Source organism: Camellia sinensis, chromosome 1 (assembly GCF_055761805.1).
Source record: "Camellia sinensis isolate YWXY chromosome 1, ASM5576180v1, whole genome shotgun sequence".
NCBI lineage: Eukaryota > Viridiplantae > Streptophyta > Magnoliopsida > Ericales > Theaceae > Camellia > Camellia sinensis.
Genome location: NC_138961.1, coordinates 18957740 through 18970362, shown reverse-complemented (window position 1 = coordinate 18970362; position 12623 = coordinate 18957740). Strand labels below are relative to the sequence as shown.

Here is a 12623-nt window from a genome sequence, read left to right as displayed (position 1 = left end):
TGAAAATAAATTATTTTCTTGTGTGTATTGAGTTAAGATACAATTTTTGCAAAGAACATGACATTATGCCCCTAAAATACACATGGATCCTACTAACAATTTCGTGCCTACATTGTCTTGTTTAATCGATAAGAATGCTTCATTAACAATTTTGGGTAAATATATATCCCTTTATAATCTACTCACTCGTGTAGATGTTATAATCCATTCCACATCAAACATTTTCAAGTCCGATTCTTCTGTCATGGTTTCCTGTAATGAGTTTGCTTGCTGTAATTTTTATTACAACAAGATATGTCAATATACGTCAGCAAAAATACACAATTCACCAAAACTTTTCTTCTATTGTCCAAATTCATGTCTCCAATCATTTCCAGACTGATGCACCACCATCAGTGTTGAATTCAATGAGCTGCCAGTGGGAAAATCTTTCCACCTTCAAACTCAGAAATAAAATTTCTGATCCATTTAGTTGAAATTGAGGATTACTGCTCATATTTTAAAGCCATCCCACTGAGTTTGAACCATCTCAAAATGATGACTGCATCACCAATAATCCCTACATGAACATGAACCATCAAGAAAGTGGTGGAATCTATTTCCATCTTGAATGACAATCTTCCTCCCAGTAACCTTGGACAAATATTTCATAAAATTGTGACAGTCGCAGCAAATCCTCAAGTTCTTCAAAATCCGAATAGGTGATCCATTAGGTGTGCTCAAGATCCCGAGGATAACAGCAAGCTTTTCGCTGTGGTAGAGAAGCTCATTTTGCTTTTGCTTCTCCTCCACATCATGCAGAACAAAGTCTGTGTCTGGGACATAACCCGTTGCTTGAAAGTGCCCATAAAATTCCATTAACACCGAGTAAATATTTTTAATCTGATTATGTGTCTTATCCCCTGTGAGGAAATAGTGAAGCTTACTCTTGATCTGAATCCAGCTCAATCCTTGTTCTCTACTCACTCCTCGATCAACCATTGATTTCTGTATTTCCCTTACTTTGTCCTGCATGCCATGAGAAGCATATAAATTTGATAATAAGACATAAGGCCCAGATTTCTGTGTACCCATTTGAACGAGCCTTTCTGCAACTTTTTGCCCCAGTTTGATATTACGATGGAATCTACAAGCAGCAAGAAGAGCTTCCCATATCACCAAATCTGCCTCTATGGGCATGTTCTCAATAAGAGACTCTGCTTCAGAGAGCCGTCCAGCCCACCCAAGAAGATCAACCATACAAGTATAGTGATGAACTAATGGCAAAATATCATGATCTTGGCTCATTGAATTGAAATACCCCAATCCTTCATCTACCAACCCTGAATGGCTACAAGCAGACAAAATCCCAAGAAAACTAATTTGATCAGGAACTACACCGTTGGTCTTCATTTTTTCAAAAATCTTGATAGCCTTGTCACCAAATCCATTTTGTGCACAGCCAGCTAGAATTGCATTCCATGTAACGATGTCTTGTTCACCCATCTCCTCAAATACTGAAAATCCATCCTCACACCCACACTTGAAGTACATTGTTACCAGAGAATTACCAACACAGACATATGAATTGAATCCAAATTTATATATCAAGGCATGTATTTGTTCACCAAGCTTAGTAGCACCTAGGCTCCCGCAGGTACTTAGGAGGCTAGTAACTGTCAGTTCATTTGGATTTATTCCATGGGCTAACATGTCAAGGAACAATTGCAAAGCCACTTCTCCATTACGGGCTTGGACATAAGCTGATATAATGGCAGTCCAAGACACAACATCCCGCTTAGGCATCTTCTCAAAAGTATTACGAGCATCATCCAACATGTGATTCTCTGAAAGGCCAGTGATGAGGGAGTTCCAAGAGACAATATCTCTGTGTCTCATTCTACAGAACATCTGAGAAACATCTTCTATGCTCTTGCACTTGGCATACATGGATATCAACCCATTTCCAACATATGAATTAAATTGACATCCACTTTTAATGGAGAGACTGTGTATTTGTCGACCCATCTCAATGGCTCCAATGTTGGCACACGCGGAGAGAGCACTCGTGAAACTGGAATGACTTGGAACAGCTCCTGATCTATGGAGCTCAGCTAACAGTTCTACAGCTTCCTTACTTTGTCCGTTTTGCACAAGCCCCGCAATCATGGCTGCCCAAGAAGCAGAATTCGTACTAGGCATTCGCAAAAACAAGTTGTTTGCTTCTTCAAGCATTCCATTTTGGGCATACCCAGCAAGCATAGCATTCCATGCAACAACATTAGGGTTCGGTATCTCATCAAATATTTGTTTTGCTTGTCCAATTCTCCCATTCTGGGCATATGCAGTCATAGTTGCAGTCTGTGTAGACACACTCTTCTCGGGAACCCTTCTAGACAATGCGATTGCGTCACCAAATCTGCCGCACTGCGAAAAGGCTGCAATCATGCTGGTCCAAGTAAATTCATTCCTTTCTGCCATCGATTCAAAAAAATTCATAGCAACCTCCAAACACCCACTTCTAGTATACGCATTTAAGATTCCTGTGCCAACAACCACATCACTCTCAAGACCCATCTTTATGGCAAGTGTCCTTAAACTCCCAATCAATTCAAAATCATTTAAACCCGTAATCGCCGAAAATGCTACAACAAAGATTGACTGGTCAGGCCTAACCTCACTTCTATGCATCCTCACAAACACATCCCAAGCTTCTTTAAAATCATTAATCTGAACATACCCAGAAATCATAACCATCCAAGAAACTGAATTTCTTTCAGGCATTTGATCAAACAACTCTCGAGCTTCCCTCATTCGACAACAATGACAATACCCAGTAATAATTGAATTCCAAGACACAATATTTCTCTCCCCCATCTGATCAAACAACCTACGAGCATTGCACAAATCACCATTTTGGACATACCCACTAACCATAGCGTTCCAAGAAACAATGTTTCGCTCAGGCATAGACTCAAACACCCAACGAGCCTCCTCAATTCGGCCATATTTGGAATACCCAGTTAACATTGAAGTCCAAGTCCTCACATTCTTGCCTGCAAACGAGTCAAAGAGCGCTCGAGCCTCCTCCAATCGGCCATTTTGAGAGTACCCAGAAATCATAGTGTTCCAAGCTACAGAGTCTCTCTGAATCATATCATCAAACAGTTTGCGGGCTTCATCGACTCGGCCGAGCCTCCCAAGCTCTTGAATCCTCTTGTTGGATTGAAAAAGCTTGAATTGTGGGGTCTCTTGAATTGGCAGAGCGCGAGTGGAGAGAGAGCGATAGCAGCGAAAGAGACCACGATTCATTAAACGTCGTGTTCACGACTTGCCTCTGCATATCTCAGTTACATTCAAAACCAAAACGAAACACAGTTCATTCGCGCAATTAAGAACTGTTTGGATTGATAACTTTTTGGAAAAGGAAGCAAAAACAGACGCGCAATTAGGAACTGTTTGGATTGATAACTTTTTGGAAAAGGGAGCAAAAGCAGACTATTTGTAAGAAAAACGCAGCATCCAAACAGAACGTTACCGAGATTAGGAACTGTTTGGATTGACTACTTTTTTCAAAAGGGCGCAAAATAAACTTTTTTGTAAAAGTACGAAACCGGAGTGGTAAGTAAAATGCGACCACAGTGGGAGTCGAACCCACGACCTTTTGATCCGAAGTCAAACGCGCTAATCCACTGCGCTATGCGGTCTTATATTTGTGATCTATTAAACTACTAATGCATAAGAGCTTTGTTTTTCTTGGGTAGAAGAAAAAAAATTATTTTTCACATAAACAACAAAAACAAAATAAGAAAAACACCATACAAATATTAATTATAATTCATTTAAATATAATAGAAGTTCAAAAACAATCATTTTTAGAGTTTCACTTAACAAATAAGTATTGAAATATTCAACTAATAAATGTATATAATTTAATGAATATGTTAAAATTATAAATATAATAAAATTAAGAAAAATTAATATAAAATTACTATAATATTACTTTAGTGGCAAAATTAGTTATTCTCCATACGAGAATCAATAAAGATGTGGGAAATACCGTGCACCATATGCACATTATAACTAAAATGAAAAATGACATAATTTTAATTTTCTAAGTTATAACTCAAAAAAAAAAAAAAAAATCCTAATTAAACACAACATGAGATATAACTAAAGGACTCATGTGTCATAATTAAAGAACTCATGAGTCATAATTAAAACAATGTTATAACTAAAGAAGAAAATTAGTCATAATTAAAAAAGAAAATTACATAACTATATATAGGTGCATATGATATGAAATTTATAAAGTGGAGTACATTAAAATTTCCCTTAAGATGTGTATATAAAATTCATAACTAGAAAAGTACTTATAAGTGTAACGTGTGATTCATATTAATTTTTGTAAAAGATAAGACCTTAGAATAGTGTGAATTAAGAAAAATATTTTTTAAAAATTCAAATTATATGTAATATAAACTAAGCCAATAAAGTGAATTGGGTGAATCTCTCATGCATCAATATTAATTTCAAATACATTTGTCTCAATTATTATATTTTTGGTATCTCCTAATGACTCATGTTTAATCACCCTTTTGTTTCAATCCACTCAAGACCCCAACAATCAAAACCATATATATAGGTCACATGATATGATATGGTAGTATAATGACAAGGGTTAGGCTGTCAAAAGATTGGGACCCACCTTTCCTAATTTGCATACACCTCACTTTTTTTTGTTTTTGTTTTTTTAAATCTTCCCCATCCAATTGGGTTATCCTTGCTTTACCATCTTTGGCTGGCCCTGGGCTGAGCTTGGCTTGGCTTGGCTTGGCTTTGACACCTAAAGAACAACATCTGGTCTCAGTTGAGGTACAAAAAAAGCTTTGGATGACCTGACCAGTGATGCAGTCATGCACTAGGGTTAAATTCAGCAACCTTTTCCTCACCTTAGTGATTTAAAATCATTCAATTTTTAGTATTTGTTAAGTAAATAATGTATCTATATAAAAAACAGATTGATTAGCTCTCAATGGTCAATTTTTTTTTTAAAATATTAAATATTCGATTGATTTAATTTTTTACATCAAAAATATTTTGAACGGTGCACAACAACTTCAACTAGACAATAACAAATAAGAATGGATGGTTGGATGAAAAACCAGTGCTTGGTGCGGCCTTCATACCATGGAAAAGTAAAACCCAAGGTAGAGGGAGAGAAGAATTGTTTGCGTGATCTTGTGCAAACTATGGTCAATTTTAGCCAATCTCAACCCACCAGTAGTTAATAAGTACAAGGTGGTAATTAAACTACATGCATTACTCGTAATAATTCTTTTCCATATGCACCCAAGGAAAGGGAAAGTCTCCACTTTAGGCTGATTGAGAGGAAATTAGGCCAGTGTTTATGGACTATAAATAAGTCTAAAAGCTAGCTAGGTATTGAGTAGAGAGAGAGAGGCCAATATGGACTAATTATTTAAGCTAGGTATTGAATTGTTTAAACATGATTTATAGAATATATATATATATATATATATATGTGAGTTTTTAAAACCAAACTTGAATATGATGTTATTTTAACAACTAATTCTTATGTTAAAATCTAGGACTTTTAGCATGACAAATGTAGAAATAGACTTTATGACATATCTTAAATAAGACAAATAAAATGTTATTTTTCATTGGTTAAAGAATACAGTTTGTGTCAAAAGGTATCCTTTTATGTCTTCTCACTTTAATGTTGACAATACATTTGGTAAAACCTTTTCCAATTGTAGGGTAAAAGATGGGTTTCTAGAGACTTGTCACAATGTATTCAACCCTAATATCTTAATCACTACTTTACAGTACTTTATGTTTCTTTTTTTGTTAGCAATCACTAGTTTTGTATTGCTTAGAAATAGGGAGTTCTGATGTATTTTGTTTATGCCCTTAGCAAAAAATATCATCATTATACATCATTAATTTTATCTTCATAAAAATTAAGCTAGTCTATTCTATATGTGGAGAGATAATTAGATTAAGAGAACAAGTTATACAAATCAAAAAGTGCTAATATAATTAATGTTAGACATTTCAAAACCTACGTGCTTAAAAAATGAATCGAACAATATATATTAAACTAACATATAGAAAGCCTTAAAAAATACAGTCAATTGAACTAATAGAGTTGGTTCAAGTTTACAATTAGGAAAATGTTAAAGCACCAAGAAATTTATACATAAATCATTTTATTATGTACAACAATTCTATACAATTTTTATTTATTTTTTGTATGTCACCATTTAAGTTCTATAGTAATTCAATTAACCAGTGTGCAAGCTGAAATGTGTTTCTTAACAAGCCGAGTTTATGATGTATATTTACAAGCTAAGCCACAGTTTGGTTAATTTACATCTCTCAAAAAAGATACTCCTATAATCTTAGGCACTAATCAAATCAAACCTTGGCTAACATTGGATCTCCAAATTCCCATCCTGTACTCTCAAACATTTGTCGGCCACCTATTGGTGGAGCAAAACCATTCCTTCTCTCTCCTCTTCTCTCACCTCTTCTCTCTCTCTCTCACTTTCCAGTTCCAACTATATAAACAGAGTTAAATCATTTACAAAATCAACCACAATTCTCTCATGTGAATTTTATAAAAAAAATGAGACTTGTTTTATATAAGAGATTATTAAAAAATGAGACTTGCTTTATATAAGAGATTATATCTTATGTTTAGTTTCTTTATTTTTTATTTTTTAATTAGATTAGATAATAATGATATTTATAATATTTCAAGTAAAATATAGAGTCAAATACCATATAAGTTAAACTAGATATTTAAAACCTAATTCTAATGAATTTTAAGTATCTAGGCTTGGATTTAACTTAAGATATTTGGCTTTACCTATTATTAAGAATATTATAATATTTTTATTTATAAAAAATAATTATTATAAATTTTTTTTTTATAAAATTGAACATAATTCTCAAAGTTCAATTTATATGAGAGGATTGTATGGGTATTTTGAAACTTTTTGAGTAAAGAAAGGTGCGGTGGACTCGGATCCTGTCGTCCACTAAAAGCTCGAATTTGTGCAGCTGCTTGTTGGCCCCCCTCTTCTCCATTTTTGAATCTTTAGGTCCATCTACCTAGCTTTAACTCTCTCTCTCTCTCTTTCTCTCTCTCAACTTTCTCTCTTTTCACATTCAGTCACTCACATATGATCTTCTCTTCTCTATTGCAAATAATTTCAGTTTCAAAACCTAATAATGGAGGAGAGAAACAGAAACAATTATGGCTTCCTTGATCTGAGACAGATCATGGGCGGAACCGGAAGGAACTGTTTTCCACAGCCACCACAGCCACAGCCACAGCCACAGCTCTCAGAACCATTCATATTGGGTGGTTATTGTCACAGCACTGGAGAGGTGTTTGGTCATGAATTTGGACAACATAACAACATTAATAACAACACTGGTAGTACTAGTACTAGTAGTGTTGTTGTTGTCACTCCTAATCCTAGTCCTAGTCCTCCTCCTCCTTCATTTTCTGCTGCTGCTCATGCTCATCAGTTTGGCTTAGAGATGGAGACCGTTAATGGAGATGGTGGTGGTGGAAGTAGTAGTAGTAGTAGTAGATGGCCTAGACAAGAGACTCTCACTCTTCTTGAAATCAGATCTCGTCTTGATTCTAAATTCAAAGAGATCAATCTCAAAGCTCCCTTGTGGGATGATGTCTCTAGGTATATGATATATCTAACCTTCTATTGTTTTTATTTTTTTTATTGTTTTTTGTTTCTTGCTATGCTGATTCTTGAGTAAAACTAAGGAAGACCACTAGGGTTCTTTTATATTTTACAAAATCTTGAGAACCCTATTTGGTTTTGTTGTGAAGGTAACTTAGCTTTCACTGCCTTACTTGGTTTATGTTTCACAAATCTTTGATTGAACACTTGAATTAATTCAATTATTAGTGTTTTAATTATCAATGGGTTTACACTTTGGTGCTTGTAAACAACATGCCTTCTATGTTATTCAGAGACCAAATATCCATATCAGTCAATACGAATTAGAAATTTGGATTTCTGTACTGATATTTACCAACATATTACCCGATATGAATTGGAACCTCTTCAATTCTGCTCTCTTTGTTTTGGGTTTACATATGATTGGACTTGATTCGAATGCCAACATAGTTGGGATGCGTTGTATTGATACTAATGCATTTTTGCCCAAAACCTAGATATGTATATATCTTGTATCTTGTTTGTTCTTTAAAAATATTTCTCCCTTTTTTCTTTTTTTTTTTTCGCTGATAAATAAACACATTACTTAATACTATCTTATATCTACCGATATATATGATGCAAAATGTTAGAGGAGAAACTTAAAATCTAGGGTTATTTATATATGTTTATGTCAATACTTTAGCTTCAGTTTTCAGGTTATTTCTGTTGGAAAAAATAAGGATGATTTGTTCCATTTAAGAACTCATGTTCACATAATAAATGTAAATATGTTTACCTAATAAGCAGAAAATTTGTGGAGATTGTACTCTTCTAAGGTCGTACAGAGCTCTTAACAGACACTAGTGCCTTTCAAGAACTCTAAAAACTTCTTTTCTTCTATAGTTTCTTATTCTTCTTTTCTTCTATAAACTAGCCTCTTTATATACAAGACATAGATACATCTAAACTCTTACAAAATGTATTTATCTCCCTATCATATTTAGTAGTGGTCCAAGATTTTTAGAGATCCGTCTTAGACTAAACATAAAAATAAAGTGTCCATCTAACTAAACTTTTGAAAAATTGGAGTCTTCCAACAATAAGAATTTTTTAAAACTATTTTATGAGACTCATGCGACAGTCTAAGTAACTTAATGGTTGAATCACCCCTGTTCATACTTAAGAAATTCAAGATAATTACACTCACACTTTAAACATATCTTAAGTGACTCTTAAAATCCCAACACTCTACTACATATTATACCATAAATAGTATTACGGATTATGAAAAAATTATCATGAAATATTTCATGAAAATTTTTCATCATTTGATTAGTGTGTGGTATTTTATTGTATTTGTAATCTAAGGATGAAAAATCTTTTATGATCATTTTATGATATTTTTTTTATCATCCCACACATTACTTCATACCATTCAATACATTTTACTTAATTACTAAAATTCTGGATTACTCCAACAATTTCTATTTTCTTTACTCTCTCTCTCTCTCTCTCTTTACAGGATAATGTGGGAGGAACATGGGTACCAGAGAAGTGGAAGGAAATGCAGAGAGAAGTTTGAGAACTTGTACAAGTACTATAAGAAGACTAAGGAAGGTAAAGCTGGAAGACATGATGGCAAGCACTATAGGTTCTTTCGCCAGCTTCAAGCCCTCTGTGAAGAACCCATCAATGAATCTTCAGATACCCATCTTGCCAAATACAATCTTGTTTATCCAAACCCAATGACAAACAGTTTTATTTTCAATCAAGAAAATCAAGAAGATTTGCAGGACCAGAAGCTACTCGAGAGCGATAACCGATCTAATTCATCTGAATTTGAGACTTCTTCTTCCATAAACAATGGTGATGATCTTTCAGCCATGGCATTGATGTTGAAGCGTTCTATGGAGAAGAAGGTAAGCACTAATTGTTTGGAATTTTAACAAAAACAAAGTTATTATTTAATAATTCAGTTAAAATTTTAATATGGTACATAATTACTATTTATTATATGAATCAATGTGTAATTGTTGTATATTTATTGAGAATTAATCACATTTGTTGCAATTCTCCTACATATATACTAGTGTATTCTTCAAGAGAAAACACGATACAATGTGTTACATTTGTTTTTCATAGTGTTTATATAGGATGTGATTTTTTGTTGGAAAATTTAAATTTAAATTTATTCCAGTTGTTGTGTCTCTTGAGATGGAAATGCGTGTCCTTTGAAGAGTCACAACCTCTTTGAAGAGTCACATAGAAGTATCTAAATTCCATATCCCCCACTTCAATTTGTATAGAGAATTGTCATTTTCTTCTTCACTTTGTATTTATTCTTCATATTTCCTGAGTCTAATTTTTCTATAAAGAGGGTACATGCATAGCTAAGTTCGCTAGGCTTGCAATAGTAGTGTTGCTAGTGTAAGATATTGATCGTTGTATCTTGGGAGATAGACGTCCATTGAATCCTAAGCACCGGTGGAAGGATGAATCTGTCTTAAGGAAAGAGCGTCACACACTCGACTCGATCAGGTTTTATCTATTTAAGTACTGTAAGTTTTATCACGTTATTATGTCGATTTATTTTAGTTTTTGATTTTGCCCAAAAATCGTTTACATAATTTTAAATTATATTTTTCATATAGTTTGATATTATTTTTCTAACAATTTTCCCATATAACAAAATTTGAGAGTTCTTATATTTCACATATTTTCAATCTTGAGTAATTTTGTTTCTTGAGTTGGTTCGAGTCTTTTAGTAATTATGAACACTGAAGAGAGATTACATCAACACATGTTGTGACTAAGAGGTTATTTGGAGTGTCTTAAATAAGTGTACTTTTTGTCTTTTTAGACTAAAAAATAGAGGAAAAAAATATGAATGTTTGGGGTTAACTTTTTGACTTTTTATGAAAAAATATGTATTAAAAAATTGTATAAATTAGTGTGTAGAAAAAAATTAGGATTGAGAGTTGTGTAGCCGTAATTTTTGACTTTTGGTGAATAATGATAACTTTTTAACTTTTTGAATAATTTTTTGACTTTTTGACTTTTTTGCAATATATCAAACTTAGCCTAAGTTTTATTTTGAAATTGTTTCATTCGTGTAACACTTTCGTGATATGAGTAAAAACATTTATGAGATAATGACATCATGATTCTCATATTCGCCAAAGGATCCCTATCCTAAATATTTTTGTCCAAATTACTCACAACTATTGGATATGTCTTGAGATTCTCAAATCTTGAGATTCTCATATGATCCAATGACTATGAATGATTTGAGATAGGGGGACAGAAATATTTAGGAACAAGGATCCTTGCTTCTTAGATTCTTACGAGCTATTGTTCTAAACTCTGATGACTTTACAAATTCTTAAAGTGCATGCTTATTATTTATTTTGAGTCAATTTGATCATAATATTTGTGATTAACATTCTGTTTATTGTTTTGCTAGACTAACACGAATGAGAGCCAAAGTTTTAGAAAGGTCAAGAAGAGCTGGAAAGCGAAGGTGGTCGAATTTGTAGACTCAGGGATGAGGAAGTTGATGGACACACAGGAGGTTTGGATGGAGAAGATGTTGAAAACTATTGAGCAGAAAGAAGAGGAGAGTATGATCAGAGAGGAAGAATGGAGGAAAGAAAACAAGGCTCGGTTGGATCAAGAATATAAATTTTGGGCTAATGAGAGAGCATGGATCGAAGCTCGAGACACCGCATTAATGGATGTTTTGCAGAAATTTACAAGGAAAGAACTAAAAGTTTCTTTACCGGAGATCCAAGATTGCAAAGATATGGAAGATGACACTAACAGAAGTACCGAGTGGCTTGAACCGGAGATCTCAAGTTTCATTCAACTAAGGACAAGTATGGAACCAAGGTTTCAAGAAAGTGAGAATTCAAAAGAATGGCTATGGGAGGAGATAGTGGCAAGAATGGCTTGTTTGGGGTATGATTGGAGTGTGATGAGGTGTAGACAGACATGGGAAAATATCAGCTTCTATTTTAACAAGACAATGGAGTATGAGAAGAAGGGTGGTAGTGTTCAGAATTCAAGAATTTATTACGATGGACAAGAGATTGGTACGCAAAACAATGATGGACTCTCAACTTGTAGCTCTAAAATTGGCAATGAAGTGCATGAGAACAACTTTCCAGTCCTGATGATGAATGAAAAGGGAACCCTGTGGGACAATTATGATTTGAAGTTCAGTAAAGAATAAAAATCATTGGGTATGGTGTGGAAGGCTCGTCTTACCAATCTTATATGTTGTCGCGCACATGACTAACACCGGAAGAGTTGAACCTGAACTTTGGTATAATATCCAATATCTTTTTACTCAACCAAACCCCTTTGGATTAAAACCACCAAGATTAGCTCAAATAAGAATTGCAGTGTATTTTTTTTTTTTTTTTTTTTTTTTTTTTAAAGGTCTTCAAATCTAAGTGATGTAAATTGTTTATTGGAAGAGGTATGATGATCTGTGTCGATTGGAAGATAGGTTTGTCTCTTCATGCAGGCAAAAGATTTGTGCTCAGAATTTTTATCAAGAATTTTATCTACAATGGTTAAAAGTGGTCAAGACTCAATCAGTGTGTTGTGGGTCTTTTCATGAAATGAATATGAAGCATTTGTTGATATTTTTGAATAAAATTATGAATAAGAATATTGAGTATGTAATATTGTTGGTTCATGTAATAAGTGGTGACTGGGGATATCTTTGTCATTAACTTCATTTATTAGGGTCACAGCTTGAAGGTTCTTGAAACCTAAATTATTATGGGGTGTTCTTCATGTTTTTAAATTGGAAGAGAAATTTGCTTCCATTTTTTCCCCCTTCTAAATTTGCCTTATTTTTTAATTTGGAGTTTTGTCCTCTTTTTTTTTTTTTTTTTTGTGTGTGTAAAAAATAGA

At 33.7% G+C, this 12623-nt stretch overlaps 2 protein-coding genes and 1 non-coding gene across 3 annotated transcripts; 1 reads left to right on the top strand and 2 right to left on the bottom strand.

The window, feature by feature from the left end:
• LOC114294147 (pentatricopeptide repeat-containing protein ELI1, chloroplastic) lies at positions 1 to 3595 on the bottom strand. The gene has a single exon (XM_028238267.2). It carries the CDS (start codon positions 3289 to 3291, stop codon positions 547 to 549), a length of 2745 nt encoding a protein of 914 aa, XP_028094068.2. The 5' UTR covers positions 3292 to 3595; the 3' UTR covers positions 1 to 546.
• Positions 3596 to 3612: 17 nt separating this feature from the next.
• TRNAR-UCG (transfer RNA arginine (anticodon UCG)) lies at positions 3613 to 3686 on the bottom strand. The gene has a single exon. It is a non-coding gene; the product is annotated as a tRNA-Arg (tRNA).
• Positions 3687 to 7000: 3314 nt separating this feature from the next.
• Positions 7001 to 12384, top strand: LOC114294137 (trihelix transcription factor PTL-like). Its single transcript, XM_028238253.2, has 3 exons — positions 7001 to 7715; positions 9223 to 9619; positions 11164 to 12384. The coding sequence occupies exons 1-3, from the start codon at positions 7243 to 7245 to the stop codon at positions 11929 to 11931; spliced, it is 1638 nt and encodes a 545-aa protein (XP_028094054.2). The 5' UTR covers positions 7001 to 7242; the 3' UTR covers positions 11932 to 12384.
• The last annotated feature ends 239 nt before the right edge of the window (positions 12385 to 12623 follow it).